The sequence below is a fragment of the Bombyx mori genome, chromosome 9, assembly GCF_030269925.1.
Source record: "Bombyx mori chromosome 9, ASM3026992v2".
In the NCBI taxonomy this organism is placed as follows: Eukaryota; Metazoa; Arthropoda; class Insecta; order Lepidoptera; family Bombycidae; genus Bombyx; species Bombyx mori.
Genome location: NC_085115.1, coordinates 13,659,556 through 13,685,071, shown reverse-complemented (window position 1 = coordinate 13,685,071; position 25,516 = coordinate 13,659,556). Strand labels below are relative to the sequence as shown.

General features: G+C 36.9%; 1 protein-coding gene across 8 annotated transcripts in view; it reads right to left on the bottom strand.

The window, feature by feature from the left end:
- Positions 1-3,046: 3,046 nt before the first annotated feature.
- The window catches only part of LOC101736774 (uncharacterized), a 37,939-nt gene continuing 15,469 nt past the window's right edge, over positions 3,047-25,516 (bottom strand). The window contains exons 2-8 of one of the 8 annotated variants that reach the window (XR_009973887.1): positions 22,246-22,403; positions 20,833-20,989; positions 19,296-19,533; positions 17,657-17,812; positions 13,460-13,568; positions 4,841-5,425; positions 3,047-3,890 (exon numbers count right to left, since the gene is read on the bottom strand). Coding sequence is in view for 2 of the 8 variants with exons in the window: in XM_038012968.2 (XP_037868896.2) it covers positions 13,456-13,568; positions 17,657-17,812; positions 19,296-19,533; positions 20,833-20,989; positions 22,246-22,403 (822 nt within the window). In the remaining 6 variants the exon portion in view is untranslated. Of the gene's footprint in view, positions 3,891-4,439; positions 5,426-13,351; positions 13,569-17,656; positions 17,813-19,295; positions 19,534-20,832; positions 20,990-22,245; positions 22,404-25,516 lie in introns of those variants that run through there. The other 7 variants (XR_009973886.1, XR_009973890.1, XR_009973891.1 and 4 more) reach the window with 7 other exon arrangements.

Genomic DNA, 25,516 nt, shown 5'->3' with positions numbered 1-25,516 from the left:
TCTATAGATACCAAAAGTTATCCCATCAATTTATTACCACCATAACACATCATTGTTGCAAATGAAACAGGACGATACGCCCATGTACCTAATGCTCTTCGTAGAGAAATTGTCGCAAAACTGACCTTCCGACAAGGATTCTGCACATGATTAAGGATCGTAAATGAAACAATTATATCATCTAAAATCTCGTTCTCGGCTTGATACTTGGCGGGAATAAACTATCATCAGTAGCCTTAGTAATACTTTAGGCAAATCCAATTTTCATACTGTGTGCTTTGATTTTAGTCGCAGGCGCTATGCCAAATTAAAGGTAGAGACTAGTCAAAGCAGCCATGTAATCATCGCACTTTAAAAGTAATTTTATTTATAATATATTAGACGGTGTTGTGATGTTGTTTGGATGATGTATCGTGTGATGGTGTGTAGATTAGGATGCTGGTTTTCTTCATTGCATCCGTAGGTATTAATTCTGAATATAACTAGGTTTTGCTTACTTCTAAATCGGTAAATTGTATATCTACCTCTACTAAAATATATACTTTATCATTCTCCTGCTCTTCTCCCTGTGGCAACCTGGGGTCGGCGCAACATGTTTTCTCCTTCCATACTCCTCTATCATATACCTAGAGAAGGCTGACCTTCTGGTCAAACTCTTCGCCTCCAACTCGACCGTGGACAACGGGGGTGCCACACCACCGAACATCCCCCGGTGTAATAGCTCCCTGTCTGAGATCTGCTTCACGCAGTGTGCAGTCAGGCGGGAGCTCCGACTCCTGACGTCCATAAGTCGAGTGGGCCAGACGGCATCCCTGCAGTGGTTCTGAAAACGTGCGCCCCTGAGCTGACGCCTGCGCTAACGCGTTTGTATCGCCTCTCTTATTGCACTAACAGGGTTCCGTCTTCATGGAAGACTGCCCACGTCCACCCTATCCCCAAGAAGGGTGACCGGTCGGACCCATCGAGTTATAGGCCTATCGCGATAACTTCCTTGCTTTCCAAGGTGATGGAGCGAATAATAAATATACAACTCCTGAAGTATCTGGAGGATCGCCAGCTGATCAGTAACCGACAGTACGGTTTTCGTCACGGTCGCTCAGCTGGCGATCTTCTTGTATACCTTACTCACAGGTGGGCTGAAGCCTTGGAGAGCAAGGGCGAGGCTCTTGCTGTGAGCCTTGATATCGCGAAGGCCTTCGACAGGGTCTGGCATAGGGCACTTCTATCGAAGTTACCATCTTACGGAATCCCCGAGGGTCTCTGCAAGTGGATCGCTAGCTTATTGGATGGGCGGAGCATCACGGTCGTTGTAGACGGTGACTGCTCTGATACCATGACCATTAACGCTGGCGTTCCACACGGTTCGGTGCTCTCCCCCACGCTTTTCATCCTGTATATCAATGACATGCTGTCTATTGATGGCATGCATTGCTATGCGGATGACAGCACGGGGGATGCGCGATATATCGGCCATCAGAGCCTCTCTCGGAGCATGGTGCAAGAGAGACGATCAAAACTTGTGTCTGAAGTGGAGAACTCTCTGGGGCGAGTCTCCGAATGGGGTGAATTGAACTTGGTTCAATTCAACCCGATAAAGACACAAGTTTGCGCGTTCACTGCGAAGAAGGACCCCTTTGTCATGGCGCCGCAATTCCAAGGAGTATCCCTGCAACCTTCCGAGAGTATTGGGATACTTGGGGTCGACATTTCGAGCGATGTCCAATTTCGGAGTCATTTGGAAGGCAAAGCCAAGTTGGCGTCCAAAATGCTGGGAGTCCTCAACAGAGCCAAGCGGTACTTCACACCTGGACAAAGACTTTTGCTCTATAAAGCACAAGTCCGGCCTCGCGTGGAGTACTGCTCCCATCTCTGGGCCGGGGCTCCCAAGTACCAGCTTCTTCCATTTGACTCCATACAGAAGAGAGCCGTTCGGATTGTCGATAATCCCATTCTCACGGATCGTTTGGAGCCTCTGGGTATGCGGAGGGACTTCGGTTCCCTCTGTATTTTGAACCGCATGTTCCATGGGGAATGCTCTGAGGAATTGTTCGAGATGATACCAACGTCTCGTTTTTACCATCGCACCGCCCGCCACCGGAGTAGAGTTCATCCATACTACCTGGAGCCACTGCGGTCATCCACAGTGCGTTTCCAGAGATCTTTTTTGCCACGTACCATCCGACTATGGAATGAGCTCCCCTCCACGGTGTTTCCCGAGCGCTATGACATGTCCTTCTTCAAACGAGGCTTGTGGAGAGTATTAAGCGGTAGGCAGCGGCTTGGCTCTGCCCTTGGCATTGCTGAAGTCCATGGGCGACGGTAACCACTCACCATCAGGTGGGCCGTATGCACGTCTGCCTACAAAGGCAATAAAAAAAAAATCTGTTTCTTCGCTCACTCCCGTCTTACACATACCGTATTTCACACAAAAAAATATTCACATAATATTCAAATATTTTGGAAATTTTCACCACGATGTTTATCGGGCGTCACGACATGTCCTTCTTCAAACTGGGTTTGGAGAGTCACCAGAAATAGGCAAGGCTTGGTTGTGCCCCTAGAATCGGTGATATCCACGAGGATCAGTAACTACTTACCAATGGCAGAGTCTTACGCTGCCTATAAATGCAAATAAATAGATACCTCTCCACTAATAACACCCGAAAATATCAGACGGCGTTAATTCAAAGTTCATACTTTACAGGGCACTGTCTGATAGTATTATGCATCTTCATGCTTCAATCTTAAGATTAACTCCGATGAGTGATAAGGCATTCTCACTATATGGGATTGATAAGCCACTCAACGCCAAGGACATGTCATATAACATATATAACTTGTCCTCGTTCTTGTATACTCTTCGATATTTGCGAGTTGTGAACGTAATTAAAAGTTATTTTACCGTTTATTGTAAAAGTAGCTTTAATTAAACTCTCACGTGATATGTTTCATTCTCATTAATATTTTTACGACTTTTCGAAAACTTTACAGATTTCGTGGCCACGGACGAGTCGTAATTGTAAGGAGTAAAATAATAAAAAACACAATTCTCTCATAATTTATTTACAAAAATAGAAAAACCAAACATAGAAGAGATTTAAATACAGGCCGAGCATTATTTACAATATTACTCTAATTACAAAGTACTTCATATTTCAATTAAGATTTTAAATAATTTAAATTAATTAAGACATTTGAAAAAAAATCGTTGATTTATTTACATTAAACGGATACAGCTTGTTAAAAAGTTATTTGTAAATTCGTACAGTGTGGAAAAAGGTCTATGTTTTTTTTAACTGACCAATGTGAATTGAAACTTTAAAATACATATTTCATATTAGAATTAAAACTAATTTTACAGTTTAATGTCGCGTTTATTATCATTTATTATTTCCGATTTTTGGGATACTTTACGGTTGTCGTGGTCATCGCTGACTACTAAACCGGAAAAGAAAATAATAAATGCGATATTGAACCGTAAAAGTAACTCAATTAGCAATACTGGCGAAAATGATGAAACTCTATTAGTATGTCATTTAAGAGCCTTTTTAAACAAAATCGCTGCAGCTAAGGACCAGACTTTACAAATAAAGTTAACATGTGTACCTCCGGCATAAAAGCATTTTTACGGATACCTACTACACTTTTTTTTTTACTTTTTGTCAAAGTTGACAATCTATAAAATCGATAATAACCAAGACTGAGTTCACAACGTGTTTGAGTATAAAGAAACATTTCCATCTTAATCCAAACGCTTCTGTGCTCTCTGCTCGCGTCAACCATGATTGCTTCAGAGGAGTGTACTCCTGTTGGTAAATCATCGATGTGAACACCAGTGATTCCATTGGCATAGATGTCTCCTCTATCTACCGCTTAAGAATATCTCAAAGCTTCTTTGAAGAAGACTGCGTTTATGACTATGAATTCTTATGGTCATTCTTTTCGATAACCACTTCACCGCCCCTTAAATTGTTTTTGTCTATCGGAGTCACATACGAGTCAGAACAGGCACTAGTTGGATCCGTGGTACAGGTAAGCACTAGTACTGGGCGGTGGTTAATTATGGTCTTCCTGAAACAGAGACGCCTCAGCAACGAATTGACGATGTCGATGACCGAGGTAAATGCCAGTGTGTATTCAATAGCGTTACAAACATATTCTGTTAATGTTATTGGCTAGGTTTTTGAGAATAGAACTCAAGTTATAACCATTTAGGAGTTCGTCATTTTGCTAGGATACTTTAAAAGGTTTTATGACCTTTAGATCTACACTTTATTAGTATGGTAAATATGAAAGTTTCATTGATTGTATGATATATTGAATTACGCAAAATTGAGTAAGCCGACTTCAATAAAAATTAACAAAAAGAATCATAAGTTGGATTACATATAATATTTTTATTATAATGGCGAGCTACGTGACGCAGGCAGCGATTTTATTATATCTGTTATATCGAATGCAACATGGGTCTACCAGTTCAAGAGGCTGATTAGTTTATAGACCAGAGAGCGACTTAAGAAACTGTACATTTTGGAAAAATGCATCGTGTTTCATTCTTGCGTTGAGTTAGTAATTCAGAACCTTCTTTTAAATCTATACTAATATATAAATGTACAGTGCTTTTTACGGATGTTCCGTTATAACTACTGAACCATGCATCCGATTGCTTTGAAACTTGGTATCCGTGTAGAAAATATATGTACTTAATGGATAGGCTAATATTTATATGAGTGTTGGACTCCTCACACCAGTTGCAGGGGCGTTAATGATGAGAATATTTGTGGGGGTGAGAAATAATAATGTTAATTTTAAATGCCCAGCGAAACGGACGGGTGGGTACAGCTGGTATTATTATAAAGTTTTTTAAATGAATATTTACCGTATGCACACATCAGACATTTTTTCAATATTTTTGTTAATATCAGCATATTTTATAGTTGAGCATCGAGTCCAACCTATAATTTATTTTTTGTTTGGTTTATAGTGTTCCGTTTTTAAGAAAAGAAATATTATGAATACTTAATAATTAAAGATCGCGTTTGGAGTACAAACCACGAAAATATAAGAATAAAAAAAAAATATATGTACATATTTTGCCTTTTGTGTTAAATCACAATTAACGTTTTACGGTGGAACCTTCATTAATAATAAAAATTGCAGCGGTTTACGTATCTACGAAACTTGTATTATTATATTGTATTATATTAATATCTTATTACTCATTAAGTTATTGGCCGATCTGTTCATTGCAATTACCAAGTAAAAAAAAATTTTATTTGTAATAAAATATTTCAATTATACAAATACTGAACGTAATTCTTTCGACGTCCAAACGCGACATTAGAACAATAAATAATTTAAACTTAAAAATGGTAGTAGTGCTGCAACTCCTCGCCGCCTACCACGATGGGTTGGGCTGGTACTTCTGTGAACACAATCAAAAACATACATTACGTACAACGTCATACTGTTTCTATTCGTTTTGACGAAGCATGTTGCTGATAACTTTATTTCTGTAATCTGACGAAGCATGTTGCGGATAATAACATGTACTTTTAGGTTAGGAATATTGTGTTCTTTTTTTTCATTACTTGAATTATGTGATTTATCTATCATTCAATTCGTTAACTAATACAGTTGTTGTGGAGATCTCTATATTTAGATACCAGCTATCTCTTAGTTTCCAAATCGAAAAGCTTTTCCATTAAAACATGATTTTCGACTTTGTATTTTGAAGGCATACATGCCGCTACAATGCGAATTTCGTCAATGAATCTGGCAGTATCTAGAAGGATCAATTTTACAGCATACGGCTCATGTAATGGTCATTGATAGCTGTGACTTGTGAGTGATGCTAGAGACACAGACAAGTCGCTGCCTACCGCCGAATTTTCTCAGCAGCCACGTTTGAAGAAGGACATGTCATAGTAACCGGAAAAATCGTGGAGGGGAGATCATTCCAGAGCAGGAAAATGCGTGGCGAAAAAGATCTCTGGTAACGCATTATTGATGAATGCAGTGGTTACATAAATTATAGAAGAACTCTGCGCCGGTGGGGCGGAAGGTGTGAGGGTCAAAACAAGACTGAGGGACTATCTCGAATATTTCCTTACAGCACTCCCCGTGGAACATACGGTATGTTTTATTGATGGCACATGAATTCCGATGACATGAAGTTGTCACAAGACAACGCTAGTGCAAACTTGCGGTTAGCGTTTTAATATAATCGATATCTAAATTAACATTCTGTTTAAATATAAAATTTGAACCCACCTTATTGATTTACATACTTAAAATCGTACTCACACTTAGCCCGTTTGTTTAAATGATAAAAAAATGTCATTGGAAAATCAAGCACGTGACTGATTAGTAGATTTCTTAAAAGACGAACTTAATGTATCTGAATATTGGACCGCTGTGCATCGAATTAGCTTTTATAATACTGTATCCGGACGCTTGCTGTGATTCTCCGAAATTAAAAGTTATTCCAATATTACTGCAATTAAACAACAAATTCTACGTATTGTTGAGAAATACTAGGCACTACGTTTGATCTAAAACATTTTAATACTTCAAGGCACTTGGTCAGTCAAAGTCATTAGTCGTGTCTCAAATAGTCATCACATACCTCAGTCAAGTCAATGAGTCGTGTCAAACTTGGACGATCCTGTTGCCACGAAGGATGTACTTCACGTCCTTTCTTCTGTTCGCTGTCGTACTCTGGGCTACCGTCGTGGTACTCGGCGTTGTGCTAGTGGTGGAAGTGGTGGATGTGGTGGTAACGGAATCAGGGAGTAGTTCGGCCGGCAGCACACCGATCTCATTGTCAAATACTACAGGAGTTGGCAGGAAAGGCACTTGGCCCGTTTTCAACAGATCCTTGTACTTTTCGAGGCCGTTAAAGCTCGGACCCTCCTCTAACGATCTCTTTTTCTGATTTAAATACGCCTGGACTTTGCTCAGGTTGTTGTTTATTTTCTGGATTTTCTCTGGCGTCAGACCTTTAGGCTCTGAAACGACGGAATGCTTAGCTGCAGCGTAGTCGTATGGAGACTGGGGATTGTGCGGCACATAGTCTGTATAGCCTTCAGCCGTGGCGGGCTCGCCGTAAGAATTGACGTTACCCCATGACATGGGTTTGAAAGCGGGAACAGTTTGGAGCGGTGGAGGGGCTTGATGTGGGAGAGGCTCTGATTGAGAGGGGGCGGTTGAGAAAGCGCTTTTAACAGCGTTGTAGACTGTGTGGAGGATAGACTGGGGAGGTTCTAGCGGCGTGTGGCCAGAGTGCGCCGTGTCGAGTGTCTCTCCGGGCGATCCGTCTCCAAGAGGCGTCAGTATCACAAGTCCGGCGTGCACGCCGTTCAGTTTACCTCGCCCTGTCTCGGAAAGTCAGTCACAGTTACGTCATTACTACTAATTACGTAATTAATTACTAACTACAATACTAATATGTTATGGCGATGCTATATTACGTCATTTGTGCAAGGTCTATGACTACAAGTGGATACAGCGGTTTGTATGAGGAAAACACAGTACCTATGTAATGAACGTATATTGGCATTCCCATTTGCAATGCTCTTTTTCTTGATCGTCCTAAAATGTAATTGAACAATGGAATATATTTAGATTGAATTATTTGAATTAACAATAGTTTCACTTGCGTTGAGTGTCCATGTATTATTATTATTATTATATAGTATGTTATTATGTATTTTTTATTTTTTTTTATTTTTAGGTGGGTGGACGAGCTCACAGCCCACCTGGTGTAAAGTGGTTACTGGAGCCCATAGACATCTACAACGTAAATGCGCCAACCACCTTGAGATATAAGTTCTAAGGTCTCAGTATAATTACAACGGCTGCTCCGCCCTTCTAACCGAAATGCATTACTGCTTCACGGCAGAAATAGGCAGGGTGGTGGTACCTAACCGTGCCGACTCATAAGAGGTCCTGCCACCAGTAACCAGTATTATGTTATGTGTATGTTATTATATATTATGTAGTTTAAATAGTATGTATTTGATCAATTGCATCTGTTTTTGAAACGCCACTCTGTTTCTGACGGTCTATCTATATATTAATACGTGAAGTAAAAACTGTGTACCCCTTTTAACTTTTCTTATTGCTTATAGTCTGTGGTCAAATTGAGAATAGATTAAATATTGTTTGTCTTTATTAATATTGTAATCTTAGCGAAATCATTATAGAAGTATAATTAATAGTCTTTGAAAATAGAATCATAATAGTGTCCAAACTTACAGTTTCAATCAATTATAGTCGAATTTCGACTACCGGGGGACCACTAATACATTTAAATATTATATAATATATAATTATATAAATATATGCTCACTGAGCATACATTATTCAGTAGCCATATTTTATGATTATAATAAAACGAAAGACAGTGGGGTGTCTCGTTTGAGAAGTTGTACTAATAAAAAATAAATAATAGTTTAAAAAAAACTAACAAAATACGCTCTTATAGAAAATCCAACAAAAAAATTGAAAAAAAATAATTAAAAATACTGTAAGAAAAAATGATTTTAATGTAAAAAAAGCATCGGGCGCATGGTTTCAGTAGCTATTAATATTTTATGAACAGATATGAGTGGAAGGGTTATTTTGATAATATCCTGAAAAGCAACCGACGCTTTTTTTCAATAAAATCATTTTTCTTACACTATTTTTAATTCAAATTTCTTCTTCTTCTTCTTTTTCTCCACCTTATCCCACTATGTGGGGTCGGCACAGCTAATTTTTCTCTTCCATTCTCTTCTATCAGCCGTCATCTCAACACTCACTCCTCTCTCTCTCATATCGTCATCCATGTCTCCACTCCATCCATGTCTTCTTCGGTCGACCTCTTCCCCCTCTACCTTGCACTAAATAAATAAATACTACTACTAAATTTATTAAAATTTATTTTCCATTTTTTAGTTGGATTTTCTATAACAGCCTGTTTTGTTAGTTTTTTTAAACTATTCTTATTTTTCATTTATTAGTTTCAAATTTTTTTTAATATTGGATTGTCATCGATCCTTAATAAGTACACCAAATTTCGAGTTAATCCAACGTTTTGAAGGGGGTCAAAATCATGTTCAAAGATTCCGTTACAAACATACATGCGTCTGAAGCTAATAAAAGCGTATTAAAAAACAAACGGTAATGTTTTAACCTACATACGGGTCAAATAAAATGACATAACAAGTATCAAATTACTCGGTCGGAGTCACGTAATTGTGACGTAATAAATACACTTCCTCATAATCAATTCTATTGGATTTTCGTCCAAAATGAGAGTGGTACGGAATTAGTCGACCAGTAGGTATCGACCTAGATATTATGTACTGTTAAGTGTATTTTTGTCTGCAAAAACAATTGCTAATATCATCTCTAGACTATTTGTTGAGTGATCGCAAAATGACTGATGATTATTTTACTAAACGAATTCTTTAAACAGTTCGAAGAGCACTTGAATATAAAATTATGCAGAGCCATTTGAGATAAGAGGTGGAAATCTCCATTGGTATCTGGCTGAATGCTGAATTCTAGTACTTCGATACTATGTATAATTTATTCCGATGTATTATTGTAGCCAAAATTGTTGATTTGTGATAGATGATGTTAAAAAATTACTAAACACATATTGTAGTTCGTTTTAAATTGATACCTTAATATGCTCTAACGCCAAATGGTCCCAATTTTCATTCCACTTTATATTTCAACCTTTAATATCTATGGACTCTGACAGCATTTTCAGTACAGCAAATTGTAGGTACGTTTTTTCTTGCACCAACAAAAAACAAGACTCAGGTTCACCGGTTATTTTGTTTTAAAGACGCCATTATTGTATAATACAGTCTTATGTCATTGACTTAAAAAAAAATTGACAGGTGCTGGAGGTTTTAAGTGGACTCGATAAAATTGTCCGGTAATTATTTTCCAAGTATCGCTCTGTCATTATCTCGTGAAAGTGACGGATGCGTTTCCTGATGCAGTTTTACGAATATACCTACATGAATAGAAAGTTTTTTTTTCTTACCTTTAAATAAAGGTCAATAATTCGATGTTACATAAAAACGTGTGATATTATTTTAACGTGTTTTTGTAAGTCAAGTTTGCTTTAAAATTTTAATACACAAGTAGATTTACAACTATAAAATCTTGTATTTCTTTAATCGATGCCTCCAATGAACAACACTAACTCAAAATTTTTTAATTTTCGTTTTTCACACAAATCGCTTCACTATTTTAAAAGTATTACAAATTCATTATTAATGGGGTTCGAAGCAAGAGTAAATCAGCTAGTTACACAAGAAAAAACCATAAAATCTTTATTTACCAACTTTTTTCGTTTAAACTCTCCTCCTGTAAACCTACGAATCTGGAGTTAGAGTAGTGTTCATTGGAGGCATCGTTTTAATGATTCATGGTATTTATGATTAGTGTTAGAATATTTTTACATTTTACCAAAAAAAAAACCAACAGTTTTGCACGTGAGTATACACTGTTTAATTACTCAAAATGTGTTCTATTTTCGTGTAATATTTGTAATTTGACAAGTATGTTTCATACGATAAAACTATAGTCGAAATTTGCGAGAGTTCAATGCACTGGGGCTTTATTTACGATGGCCTAATCAAGATCGCACTAAGTCTTCCGAAAGGCCCAGTTAAACTGGTCTCTGACATAATTGACTTTCACTGCACCTTTACGATGACATCTAGGTAGTGTTTCATAAAATCTGACGTCCGGCACTAATATTACTCCGGTACTAATATTACAAGGCGAATTGGTTTACGTTTACAAGGTCGGAATGTCTATTTGATTTAAGCAACATTTCGCTTACTATGCGGCTTTTATCTTTGTAATTGAAGGTGCGTTTTATTTGGTATTAGCATAAAAAGTTCAAGTTAATTGAACTCCACTTAAGTTTACCCATATAGTTTAAAAAAAAAAAGATTTGTTTGGATATTTTTTCCAAACTTTAAACTTTAAATGACTCTTCTGCAATGTTTCAAAAAGGTATCTTAAACCAATAGCTTTCAACCATCGGTATTGTTAATAACAAAAATATATGTATTATTAAAGTTATAGCAAATAGCATACTACTGACAGCACCATTACAAATGCGAAATCGTGTTTGCTTGTCTTGTTCTAGCAGTTTCTAGAACTTCCTTATTCTTATATCACGGTGATGTATAGGACCGGTTGATATTAAATCTAAGTTGAACTTAAGTGGGCCATCGCTTTGTGCTTTGGCGTTCAGTTATGTAAGTCGGATTTATTCAGATTATATCAAGATAAACTTCTATGCAGGTGCAGACTGTACCATTATCTTTCGCTTAAAAACTTTTAAGACATCTCTAACTAATTCTGAAGACAGTGTTTGTGATTCAATCAAACATGAATTTAGTGCTACGAAAATAATAACATACACGAAACTTGGAAAAACAATGTTGATTACTTAATTCTTGCGAGACTAGACGAAATTCTGAAATATTCAAAATAAAAATAAAATATTTGCCATATTGTCCAAAGTTTTAGAAAATGGAATACACCCCAAAAATCTTGTAACAACTGGCATCTCAGTTTTTCATATGGCAAAATGTAAGAATGTAGCTTAACAAAAAATTTATTCTTGTTTCCATCCAAAGCAGATTACCTCACAGTCCAACTTATCGAATAAAATAATTTTCGTTAATTGACATCGCTAATTCCGAGATACAAATATACAGTTTCTGTAGCTATTTCAGTAGAGTACTGTAGCGGGTGGCCTTCATAACACTCATGATGCCTAAATTTGGCTAACGACGTTTTCAAGATAACTTTAAACATATACAAATTCCGAATAATAAAATTTGGACCGTCTGCCGGTCTACCGAGAAATTTCACCAGCTCGGTAGAAAAGTATCCCTTTTGTCGTTTACCTACCACCTAAACTGGTGACCGGCCACAGAACAACTGCAGTCTTCACTACATCCTCAGCGTGTTAGTAAACAGTCGACGTCGCCCTAAATACGTCATTACAGATCCTCCCGATCCTTTAAGGGTGCTTTAAGGTACCTCAAGCATCGATCACCGTCCTCGCCGAACCCGTGTGACGAAGGGCTCGACGAGTAAATTAACACATAGCCACAGCCCACTGAGTTTCTCGCCAGATCTTCTCAGTGGGCCGCATTTCCGCTTGGGTGGTGCTCTTAGTAGGGCCAGTGCTAGCAACATTTCCGGCTTGGGCCCTGAGAGCTCACCTACACACTGAAATAGTCTCTCCAGGCTATCAGCATAGGTAGGAAAAAAAAACATGCCTATAATAAACTTCAACAACCACATCTCCCACACTGTCGCAGTTAAACACAGTTTATGGACTTCATATACCTCCAAAGTGCTGATTTCGTATTTAAACATTGCTGTCAGGATTACTGTTGGTTGCTAACACAATTTGCCAATCATTAAATATTAAATGTCCAAAGCCCCTATCATTAATCAATGCTGCCGACTTAGAAGTATATGTCAAAATCCTAAAATTGTACAGTAAACAGTGTACACACACTGATTGTAGTTTTACTAAACGAAATTTCGTCACAAAAGACATCTATTTCCGTTCGAGAGGGAAAGTTATGCAAATTTGATGAGTAACATGTGCCTTCGAAGTCCGGTCGGAATGCCTAAGTGGGTCAACATTTTTATTAAAACAACAATATAGTAATTATGGATTTTACAGTCTTTTGTTGATAACAATAAACATTAATTAACAAAGGGTAATATCCCTTGGCTAGTTACTCAGTCGCATATTCCCATATTCTTCGTTATCCCTCGATTCGGTCTAGTGCTCAAGTATTTTGAATGGATACACAAATCTTCCCCTAATCGAGTGGTAGAAAGTGTTAAGGGTCCAGTTGTGTGATCATTAGTATCGCCCTCCCTACCTGAGTAGTTATGAATTCTGCTCATTGAGGGTAGATTTTCCGCTATTCCAACTCAATTAAGACTTTGACGTGCATGTCCTGTGGTAGAGTTTACAGTGCAGTGTTCCTAATAATCAGTCAACAGCAAGTGGGTGCTACGCTCGTCTGATTTTCAAGCTCAATTTTGTTTTGAATATCAGTCAGAGAAGCGGTCATGAAAATGACGAAGAGTCACAAATTTCCGCATTATAACACCAAACTATTTGGTAGTCTGGCTAAGTAGAGGAGAAAACTCCAGCAAAAAATTATCAAGAAGAATTAGCCACTGCTATGAAATAAGCAGAATAATATGCAATAGAAGAAGACGACAAGACGCAAGAAGATTCCTTCACCTACCAACGGATTTAACCGAAGTAAGGGATTTGTGTAGAGAAAATAAAATGGACACAAATAGTAATTGATGCCATATAAAAAGATATTCCGAAAAGATGCCATTTCAAAAAAGAAAGCAAGCAGCCAGAGAAGCTATCTTGTATTTCAAATCTTACCAAATTAGGTCAATTAACTCGTAATATCGCATAGCTAGATCATCCGAAGGCCACGGAAATTGACTAGCATCGTCATCATCATCGTCTACCGAGGACATGACAATAATTTCTGTAAAAAAGAATTGATTTTAATTTAGACACCAAGGGTGGTCAGAATGAGAAGCCCGGGATAGTTATGTACATAATAATGACGACACCGGGAATATATACGAGAATAATGTTCCAATATCAACGACTGGAAATAATGATGAAGTAATAAGGTCATATAGATTTGTCGGTTGTCCCGAGTTGTAGACCTAATTTTAATTATTTTTACGGTTCAATTTCGCGTTTTTTATGGTCATCACCTATTATTATTTTCATCCATACAAATACTTTACGGTTTTCCTAGTCACGGATGATTCATCGTGTATTCGAGTATTTGAAACTTCGGAAATAATATTATGATTCAACAAAAAGCAAGATTAAGCCGTAAAAGTAATTTTAATTGTAACAAGGTCGTGTAAGCTAAATGAAATGCGACATAACTTTTAATTGAAAATTGTTTTTTATTCAAAGCTTGATCAATCCAATACATTATTGTTTCTTTAAATTGTATTTAGATAAACGAACTCAAAACTTTTAGTTAAGTTTTAGGATAGTAAATGGAGTCCATGGACATCACAATGCCACCGCTCACCATGAGACACGAGGTGTATGTTTCTGTAGCATTATAATCCTAATATTCAGATTGGAACGCTGGAATGATTCGCGAAATATCTAGAATTAACATGACCATGAATTATATGTCACTAAAGTTTTCTCGAGATAATATTATTCTGAAATATGTACGGATAATGTATTATATTAAAAAGCTACGTCTGCTGTTCCTAGCTAGATACTTTTTATGGCATCTGAATTAATTCGCTTTCCTGTACTGTTATATAGGGTCTTCTAACATGATTCCATCAACTTGTTCTTCTTTCATCTTTCATTTATCTATCATATATGTATCGTATCATATATCTATAGTAAAGGAGTGTTTCATAAATTACGTAATTTTTTTTTTTTTTACCAACTTCAAGATGAATAATTCGAAAATTGTAGTACCTAACATGAACCGAAAATAACACAAAAATTTTAAGGCTTTGGGAAACTATCCTGCACGAATCATGATATTTCTCATTCACTTTGTTTACGATGAAGAACGCAACTGCAATCCGAATAAATAGTTTATTGCAGACAAATCAAAGACTGTCATTCGGCCAAACAATGATCCTAGGGTACTAGATACTGATTTAAGTTCTCTGCCCAACAATAGTTAAAGTAAAGATTAAAAATAAAAATGACTGACCTAGTATAACGCAGTCAGAGCGAAACATTCTCACATCAATACTACTGAATTGATGCTAATAAATCATATGGAAGAAGTGAAAGGTGTTTTGATAAATTTATATTATGAAACGGCCGCTTTCAATAATAGGGTTAATGTTATGCAATGATAATCATTACATGTGTAAACGGTTGGGAATAACTGATGATTCACGTTCTGATGCAGTTGTTACTTCAAATTCAGATTTGAAGGCATCGGACTTCAACATAGACTAGTCTCGCGATACTTCGGTGGATACCGTAATACGAATTACATCAGCGCTTTATTTAAATTATACCTGCATATTACAATCGCCAAACAGCATTTACTCGTAATTTTACTTGTGTGGCGCATATTTTGAATCTGACAGGTGGATACCATCCTTCTTATTTCTGTCGGAAAGCATGACTTCCTGTATAAAGGGGTCATATAAAGAGGTCGCTTTAGTTAATAGTGAGATTTTGACCTAAAGTCTCTGGGTGGATGTTTAATGGCGGAATTTTTGTTTTCAAATCCATGGACCACTGGTTACCAATTAATATTAGGGGGATGGTCCAAGATCGTTGTTACCTGCCATAAACAATAACACAAAACGCTACAAATGGTAATCATAATGTATATAGTTTAAAAATGTAGGCTTAAATAGCAAACCGAAGCAACAATTAATATTTTATATGCTGCTGTCGGGATATTAAAGCGAAATTATAAAATTATTGTTTTGTCATCGGTTCTTGATGCGTGTGCAAATTTTCTATTTAATCGTCGTTCTGAAGTCGGTGAAAATAACGTTCTAATACTTCGTTACGTACAAACGAACATACAAACACCCCAAGCTAATGAAAGCATCTTAAAAATGAATAAAAATGTAGGAATAACATTACTCTTTGAGCGTAGAAAGAAATTTTGTACCTACCTATAAGTCTTTCTAGACAAAATCTATACTAATAAATAAAGTGGAACAGTTTGATTGTTTGAACGTGCTAATTACTGGATTACAGGAATTACTGGTCCGATTTGAAAAATTCTTTCAGTGTTAGATAGCCCATTTATTGCGGAAGACGGTACGGTAAGACCAATACAAGTGGAGCACCAATAAAGAATGTTTCAAAATAGGGGTTCAAATGGCTCATTAACATTCTATAATTCATAAATATTTTCACTTTCTACGTAAATGAAGTGGGGGGTAAGGTTTAGCGTTATGCCAAAGTAACTATTCCACGCGGACGGAGTTGCAGGCAAAAGCTAGTCGCTAATGATACTTTTATTTACATCACTTAGACGTATTATAGCATATTATGAAACTTTACTGATTTCGTAGCGATATATGTAATATGCAACCAAATAACAGGTATTGCGAGTAGGGACGTGATATTCAGTATGGTTTGGAATATTCAAACTCACGTATAACATAAACAGTTTTATGATCATTGTTACTGTCCAATGTTTTGTGGTTTGGCTGCGAAAACAATACGATTTGGAAACGCTGTGGACATTTGAATATTCATTTGTTGTATTGTTACGAAATTTTCGGTTTAACTGCTCCTGTGATTGTTTTGGGAAAACGATTTTCAATTCGCATCTATAAGCGTAGTAAAACAATTTTATTGCTCTAGCAACACTGTTGTGGCAGAGCTAATAAAAATAATATTGCTCTTAAATGAATGTGAATGTTCTGGCAATTATAATGAACTACGCTAATGGTTATTTAAGTGACGATTTTCTTCTTTTCTTCACTACGGCGATCAACTTCTGGCGATGCCATTAATTTATAATATAGGTGTTGGACATATTATGTTAATTTATAATGTTAAAAATATTATGAAGCAGAATGAGTATATTAAATTGAAATTGTAATGAATTAAAATTAAATTAAATAAAACGAGATGGGATGTAACGAAATCTTATAACAAATATTGGGAATTTACTAAGATCCAGCGAATTCACACACATAAGCACATAAATTGATTCTAACCGTTAATAAACCACAGCTATTACTTTTTAAATCCAGTAGACACGAAACTAATATTAAAAAATTCACACAGCTTCGATCTTCGCATTCCCGCCAAAAAGTTTTAGGTTAATTTCAAGATTTAAACATTTGTGTTATCTGTGGCCCGACTAGTCTGACAGGTGTCAACAGAACTATTGTTGTCTGACATTACGAAACAAGTGGTACATAGCATCTCACAAGAGGTGTTACATCACAGACCCAGAAGAGATCCGGTGACTTGGCAAACTTTGACCGCTAGTTACATAAAATAGAATGCGTTACGTTTTGTTTACTTTTACTTTTGAATGTTATGAATAAATCAATTAATCGGTTTTGTAGTTATCCAATTTTTTATTGATGTATAGCGTTTTGGAATCTATGCGAAACAAAGATTTGTTTGTCTCGAAGGAAATTGGTTTACGACTTGTGACATCGTACAAGATGGAAATATTTAAAATCGTTATGAGTTTGCCTAACGAGTAATCTGTTCTTCCTGAACATCGATTTTGTTTAAATCAGAAAAATATTAGTTTAAGCGAGTGAACAAATTTTTTACGTGTTTGTCTTTTGTGATTTTGCAGATGTAATTATTACAAAACGCAATTTACGTAAAAAACATTGAATTAAACATTATCGTTACCTACTTAATATTAAGTACACTTAAGTACACAAAACTTGTAATTAATCAGTGCGAAATTATAATTATGTTTCTATGAAAAAAATACACACACGTCAAATTTAAAACGACGTGATAAATAAAGGGATTTTTTAAACTCCAAAGTAACCTCAAATGTGAATAGTTTTAGCAAAACATCTGTTGTCTTTGACCAATGGGATTAATTTAAGATTTCCTTACCGTCCAAGTGGGCTGGGTATTTGTGGGCCGCGTATCCTGTGGGCAGGGCTGGTGCGGTGTGGGAGTAGTGCGCTGGAGCCGTGGGTGCTCCGTATGCGGATGGTGGCGGGCCGTACTCGAGGTGTGAGGTTGGTGGTGGACCGTATACTGGTGTCGCTGTAATTCACATATTTTTCTAAGTTTAGTTTTATTATTCAAAATTCGAAAAATACTATATAGGTTTTCTTTTTTTTATTGTTTAGATGCTCACAGCCCACCTGGTGTTAAGTGATAACTGGAGCCCATAGACATCTACAATGTAAATGCGCCACCCACCTTGAGATATAAGTTCTAAGTTCTCAAGTAACTAGTTACAACGGCTGCCCCACCCTTCAAACCGAAACGCATTACTGCTTCACGGTAGAAATACGGTTTTGCGTTTGTTATTGTCATTGCGAATAGAAAGGTGAAAGGTTATTTGGTTCAAACGACATTTTTGTAACTTTACAGGAGAGCCGTTTAAAGTTTAAAATTTGGAAAAATTATCTTAATAAAAAAACTTCTTTAGCTATTCGAATTTTTTTTTTTTTTTTTTTATTGCCCTTGTAGGCAGACGAGCATACGGCCCACCTGATGGTGAGTGGTTACCGTCGCCCATGGACTTCAGCAATGCCAGGGGCAGAGCCAAGCCGCTGTCTACCGTCAAATGGAGTAAATATAATTGAAGTTCAATAAAAAACATCGAACTGTTGATGCTGATACCAAATAAAACACACCTTTAATTACAAAGCTAAATGTCGCGTGTTAAGCGTAATGTAGCTTAAACCAAATAGCTTATCACACCTAAAAAAATTTTTTATTGCTTTTGTAGGCAGATGAGCATACGGCCGAGTGGTTACCGTCACCCATGGACTTCAGCAATGCCAGGGGCAGAGCTAAGCCGCTGCCTACCGAAAATTAGTATCTTGAGGTCTAAGGAGAAACGGGCCGTAACTCAATGTTCAAATTGTAAATATTCGAATTATCGGTAATAATATAGTGACAATAAAAAGAATGCGAGATAAAACCGTAAAATAAGTTTCAATCGTGTCTATGTCTCGCGAAAACTGAAGAAACCATTAAATATATTATTATGACGACATTTTTTTTTAGTTTTAAATTTGCAATTAATGCAAAAATAATATTATCAAATCTTCGACCTCAAAACTAAAAACGATCTGACACTAAATTACGTGATTGCAATTTTAATCACGACTTTTACCTAGTTCTGTGGGTATTTCGTAACAAAATTTTTGGAGAGCCACAAAAAAAACTGTTATTGCATAACTCGATTGCTCTTAAGAAAAATAATCGAGTATTAAGTGCATTAAGGCAGTGATATCATTAATGAAATAAGGATGACCCCTTCTCCAGTTTTTTAAATTTTGCAACAAAAAAGAATCGAACTCACATAATCGAGTATTAAGTGCATTAAGGCAGTGATATCATTGATGAAATAAAGGTGATCGATCTCTTCTCTAGTTTTTAAATTTTGCAACAAAAAAGAATCGAACTCGCATAATCGAGTATTAAGTGCATTAAGGCAGTGATATCATTAATGAAATAAAGATGATCTCTTCTCTAGTTTTTAAATTTTGCAACCAAACAAAATTGAACTTACAAACAGGCTTCTTCTCACTCAGCGCTGCCGAGCTGACTATTTTCTTTCCGAGGTTGCTTACAGCATCACCCTTTACGGCAATGACCTTGCCCAGCGTGGAAGCCAAGGCACCACCGCCCTTAATAAGCTGTCCTTTCAAAATCGTCACTCCACCGGTAATGGCTTTGACGGCTTGGAAAAGAGTGTAAAGAATTGACTTCTTCAGGCCCAAGAAATCGTATTTTTCACCTTGCTGGGGCTGTAAAATATAGAAATGCTACCGATGTACTTGTTAGCGACATAAATCTACTAGTGTACTAATATTGACTACCTCCACATTAAATTATAGAATTTCATAAAAAAAATATCGATTTTTTTACTTTACTTCTTCCATGGAAATCACATAATTGCACTAAGTTAGTTTCATTACAAACGGATGTGTTGGAGTTTGAATATGTAGGTAATGGCAGGCAACACTTGTCACATGTGAAGTAACAGTTTTTCAAATATTGGAATGCTTATTTGAATGTTTAAACCGATGATTGTCTTCTATTCAGTAATGACAATGACTTCTCATCTAGACACGGATAGAGCAACATCTTAGGGTTTTATGAAAATAAAATATTGTAATGGTGTAATAGTGTACAAGGTGTTTGCAATATAATTATATTAACCATGAAGTAGAATGTTTTTAAATAGCCCCTCACCTATAGAACCCAATACCCTCAAATTTAACCGTCCAACAGGATGTGTATAGAGGAAAAACATACTAACAGATATTGATTTTTCTATACTAATATTTTAAAGCTGATGAGTTTGTTTGTTTGTTTGTTTGTTTGAACGCGCTAATCTCAGGAACTACTGGTCTGATTTGAACAATTCTTTTCAGTGTCAGATAGCTCGTATTTATATAAATCTTAAGTCTTATGTTAACCGGATGCTCGCCCTCTGAATACTGTTTTAAGTTGCACATTTTTTCAGCACATTTTTGTATTTACGTTAAAAATAATACGATCTACTTCAACTTTAAAAATTCGTTCAAACACCTCATTAAGGAGCATTTTTTTAAACAATTAGCTGTCGACCAAGTTAAATTTGTGTTAGGGTAGATTCTGAAATTGGTATTGAAATAATCAATTGTATATTTATGTTTCATAGGTATTTTAAGTATGTTTTATATGTAAATTGTTTATTCTTATTTATGTGTAAAGAAGCAAAATTATTATTACGTTATATTGTGTATTTATATCTATATGTATTTGTATTTATAAATGTATATATGTAAGGAATTTGTGTATGTATATGTGTGTGTGTGTGTGTGTATGTATGTATGCGTGTGTGTATATTTAAATTTATTGGTACACCGCGTGTAATTAGTTTCCAAACGATTCTTTTCCACCTGATAGTTGTCTGGAAGAGATCGCTCTTAGCGATAAGACCGCCAATTATACTTTTTTTTGTATTTAATGTTTCGCATTGTTTCTTTTGTTGGTGTACAATAAAGAATACTCTCTCTCTCTCTCTCTCTCTCTCTACTGATGAATGTTGATTCTCTTACGGGTTCATGAGAGTATCCTCCGTGGTCACCTCCGGTCTTACTCGAAGCGGACGATATGAAGGCCGAGGCTTGGCCCAGCAAGCCAACTTTACTCTGTAGACCCGATGACGCTTTAGACACGACTGACGTCAGCGCTTGGGCTGACGATCTCTTTGTCCTAAAAACAAATTAAACTCCGATTTAAATAAAAGCAAATTAGCCAATGAAAATAAGAGGAACCTATTCAAAACTGCTTGTAGTGGATTCAGCCGTGACTGCAAAAAAACTGTAGAGTATTTTAAACGCGAAATAAAACTATAAAAGTAGTTTTAATTGTGTCTACAACTAGCAAAAACCTAAGCAAATGCTTTAACTATTTATCTTTCTCGATATCATTTTCAATTTATTTCACCATTCGCATTATTGAAAGTAGGGTTGTGTCATCTTCATTTTAATGCTCAATTTTCTATATTCCACAATCGTGCTAATTCTCATTTTTTCTAGTTTTTTATTTATTGCTTAGATGGATGGGCGAGCTTACAGCCCACCTGGTGTTAAGTGGTTACTGGAGCCTATACACATCTACAACGTAAATGCGCCACCCACCTTGAGATATAAGTTTTAAGGTCTCAAGTATAGTTACAACGGCTGCCCCACCCTTCAAACCGAAACGCATTACTGCTTCACGGCAGATATAGGTAGGGTGGTGGTATCTACCTGTGCGGACTCACAAGAGGTCCTACCACCAGTAAAAATTCAGATTCAAAGACAGCAAAGGGATAATACAACACGAGATTTCGTTGTATTTACGGGCTCCAGAAATCACTGGGTATCATGTTCACGACAGGCAGTAGCTTGAACTTTATCTCTAACATAGCTGACGATTAAAATATCAAACCATAGTCTCAACCCCTAATGTGTGGTGCTGAATCAACCCGGCCACATTGATCTATACTAATCTATACTTCTATACTAACATTATAAAGAGGAAAGATTTCTTTGTTTGTATTGAATAGGCTTCGAAACTAATAAACCGATTTGAAAAATTATTTCACTGTTTGAAAGCTACACTATTCCCGAGTGACATAGGCTATTATAATCTTTTTTGAAAAAAATTAGGGATCCTTACTAAAACTCCAATAATGTAACCTATGTGTAAAAAAATTACCTAAAACATTCTTTATATCGCGTGCCCTCCGAAAACGATTGATGATAGAATAAAATAATGCACTACAACTACAACACATTATTATTTACAAAAAGTGTCGCTACAGCATATGTCTAACTATTATAGTTACGCCGCAATAAGTGTTCTTTTATGTAAAAAAATAAAACAACGTCAAATATCGTTGAAATTTTTGTTAAAGACCCGAGCGGAGTCGGAACGGGCCGCTTGTCTGCTATAAATTTCATATTATTTAAATAGTGTTTTACCTCATTATCTCTTCGGCGGCAAGACCTTCGGCGAGCGCTTCGAGTTGTTGCGGCGACATCCTGCTGATGGCGGCCATGTCTATGATGTCCAGGTAGAGGGGCTCGGTGGGCGCCGGTGACACCATCGATACAGCCACGCACCCCAGACAGAGCCATAGCTGTATAAGATAACGACAAAACTTAAAACCACGATTAAAGGACGGGGAACAAAAATCATTTTGCTTGTTACCTTAAGATTTTACTGGTGGTAGGACCTCTTGTGAGTTCGCACGGGTACCACCACCCTGCCTATTTCTGCCGCGAAGCAGTAATGCGTTTCGGTTTTAAGGGTGGGGCAGCCGTTGTAACTATACTTGAGACCTTAGAACTTATATATCAAGATGGGTGGCGCATTTACGTTGTAGGTGTCTATGGGCTCCAGTAACCGCTTAACGCCAGGTGGGCTGTGAGCTCGTCCACCCATCTAAGCAATAAAAAAAAAGGTAGACGAGATCTCACGTCCAATTAGGTATTGAATTGTAAACAAAAAACATCACTACGTGAATTCCGTGGTCCTATTCTTGAAACGGGGATCGTATTGCAAGAAATGGCAGGATAATGCCCCCTACCCATCCATTCGGGTCTCGGTACTCAGATAACGCTGCTACCCATTTTCAGGCCACGAGAAGTATCCGGGCTAACGAAGGCCCCAAATATGTGCTTAGTGCGAGTTTTTTAACGTTCTCGATAGCGTAAAAGTTAACTCAATTTTGTAGGGAGTTGGAAGTTTGCGTACGTTTGCCGCTAGGGGCGCTGTTCCAACTGCATACAAATCTGAGTTAACTCTTACGCTATCGAGAACGTTATAAAACTCGCAATAAACTCTGGTATCAAGGCACACTTGACAGTTTGAATGCCGCCACCCACCGTGAGACATTAGTTGTAAGGGTCTCACTTTTAGCAGTACAACGGCTGCCCCGCACTTCAAACCGAAATGCATTACTGCTTCACGGCCGAAGTAGGCAGGGCGGTGGATGGTTCCTACGCGTGCGGACTCGCAGGGTGTCCTACTTTGATGATTACGCAAATTATAATTTTGCGGGCTTAATCTTTATTTTACGATGTTATTTCTTCACCGCAGAAGTCAATCGTGAACATTTTTTAAGTACGTATTTCATTGGATTATATTGTGGTACTCGCCGACCGGATTACATTACAGTACATATTGTTTTGTGACGCTCGTAAAAATGGCACATTCCTTTGAAGTACGGAATTATAACAATCGACTAAGCAATCCTTCGAATTAAAACGCGCCCTTCCTAATTCGAAATTCGAAAAGCGAACACCGTTTTCACCGTTAAATAACAAACAGGCCCTAAAACGCTATTACGTAATAACTGTAATGCAAATAACGTGTAATCTTTTTTTTTTTTTTAATACAAAATACGCTGCTATTTCAACGCAACAGCTCATCGAGCGCGCGACGAGCCTTGGCAGTGAAAAGCGAAAGTTGCGGACCGAACGTCACACTGAGCTCTACGGGGCTATAAAATAAGCGGATTCTATTATTTTTTTTCCTACCTAAGCTGATGGTCTTGAGAGACCATTTCAGCGTAACCTTAACAAGTAGGTGAGCTCACGGGGCTCAAACCGGAGTGATGCTAACACGAACCCTAGCAAGAGCCGTGCTTCGCAGAATCTACCATCGGATCCGAAACGCGACCCACTGAGAAGATCCGGCGAGAAGCTCAGCGGGCTGTGTCTATGAGTTAATTTACTCGCCGAGCCCTTCGTCGCTAGCAACGGGTTCGACGAGAACGATAACCGGTGCTTGAGGTACCTAAAAGCACCGTTAGGGCAAGCGATAAACGTGGGACGATAGTTTTTTTTTTAAAACAGAAAATTTGTTTGTTCTTATGGATGATCTTGCAGTTAGTATCTTCTTCGGTTTCCGCGTGTCGTAATCTAAACTATTTGCACGGCTTAAATAAAATTAACGTCTGAAACCAAAATAATAAACCCGAGATAAGACATTGTCTGTCGCGCATTTAAATTAAGATTCTCGTTTGGATTGTTAAATTTTATAACAATCATTAACAGTTCCACTTAATATTAAGTTTATTTCATGTAATGAACATAAAAATAACACTTTTAATTGACTTTATAATTGAATTCATGTAAAGCTCTGCGTGAATGTATTCTGTACAGATCTATTGGCAATTTCATTTTAGTATTATTTTTGCATTATTTAGTATTATTAAGCGTTTTATCTATAAAAATATACTGCACTCGTACAACGAATAGGTATTATTGATGCCACTACGATAAACCTACATTCCAATAGTTTAATATTAACGTTAATATTAGATAAGCACGCGCCGTTTTAGTGGACACAGCGTTAAGTTGTTTTTGTTGTGTGTGAACAAAAGTGTGTTCACCTTTGATGAGAATTATTAAAAAACGGTAAACGGTAAAACCTTTCTTGTCACTCACTGAATGTCATCAATAACAGAATCCAGTTTTGTATTAGACTTGTTAGCGTCTCTGCATTTTGATTCGTATAGACAGATTGTGATCACAAAATTCTAGAAGGTTCAATTTAGAAAGTTAAATTTGAGCTATGTATTTCCAAATTCACGAAAATCGTGCGAAATCACTTTGCTGCCTCTGATAACAAAACTAAACCAAAACAGTTAGGGAGATGACGTAATATTTAGATTCGGTTTATTTGTGTTTTGGAATTGAAATGGATTGAGTTTTAGGTCTCGTCAGTGTTGTTCTATTTGTTGGTTTTTGGCTTAAATTATGCCGGCAAATAAACCATTTTTAAATTTCAATATTGACTTGGGTTCTGTCCCATGAATTGTATTGCACCTGGCGATGTAATAGCATAGTAAAAATAACATGCTTTAAGCACACGCTTTACACGCTTAAAATCACATGTATTGTTATTGTTACATAAGAAAAACAAACTCACACTCTATATTGTGGGTTTGTGACTGAATGAAATTGAATGTATTTTCAACAAAAACAAACATAGAATAGCAGTCATTGTCTCGAGAAATTTAAGTGAATAGTCCCTATTTTTTCCGCAGAATTCCAGCCTATAGTACTAGTACGCCAGCCACAGATTACTTAATATCATCGAGCTGCTTTCAATCGATTGAAATCGATATCGAAAAAAATATCGATAGTTTCAGAGCATACATAAGTTGTGATGGCAACACTGGCTAGTTAAAAAAAGCTATTCATTACTGCGTCGAGGCTAATTTGTAATTCGACAATTTAAAAT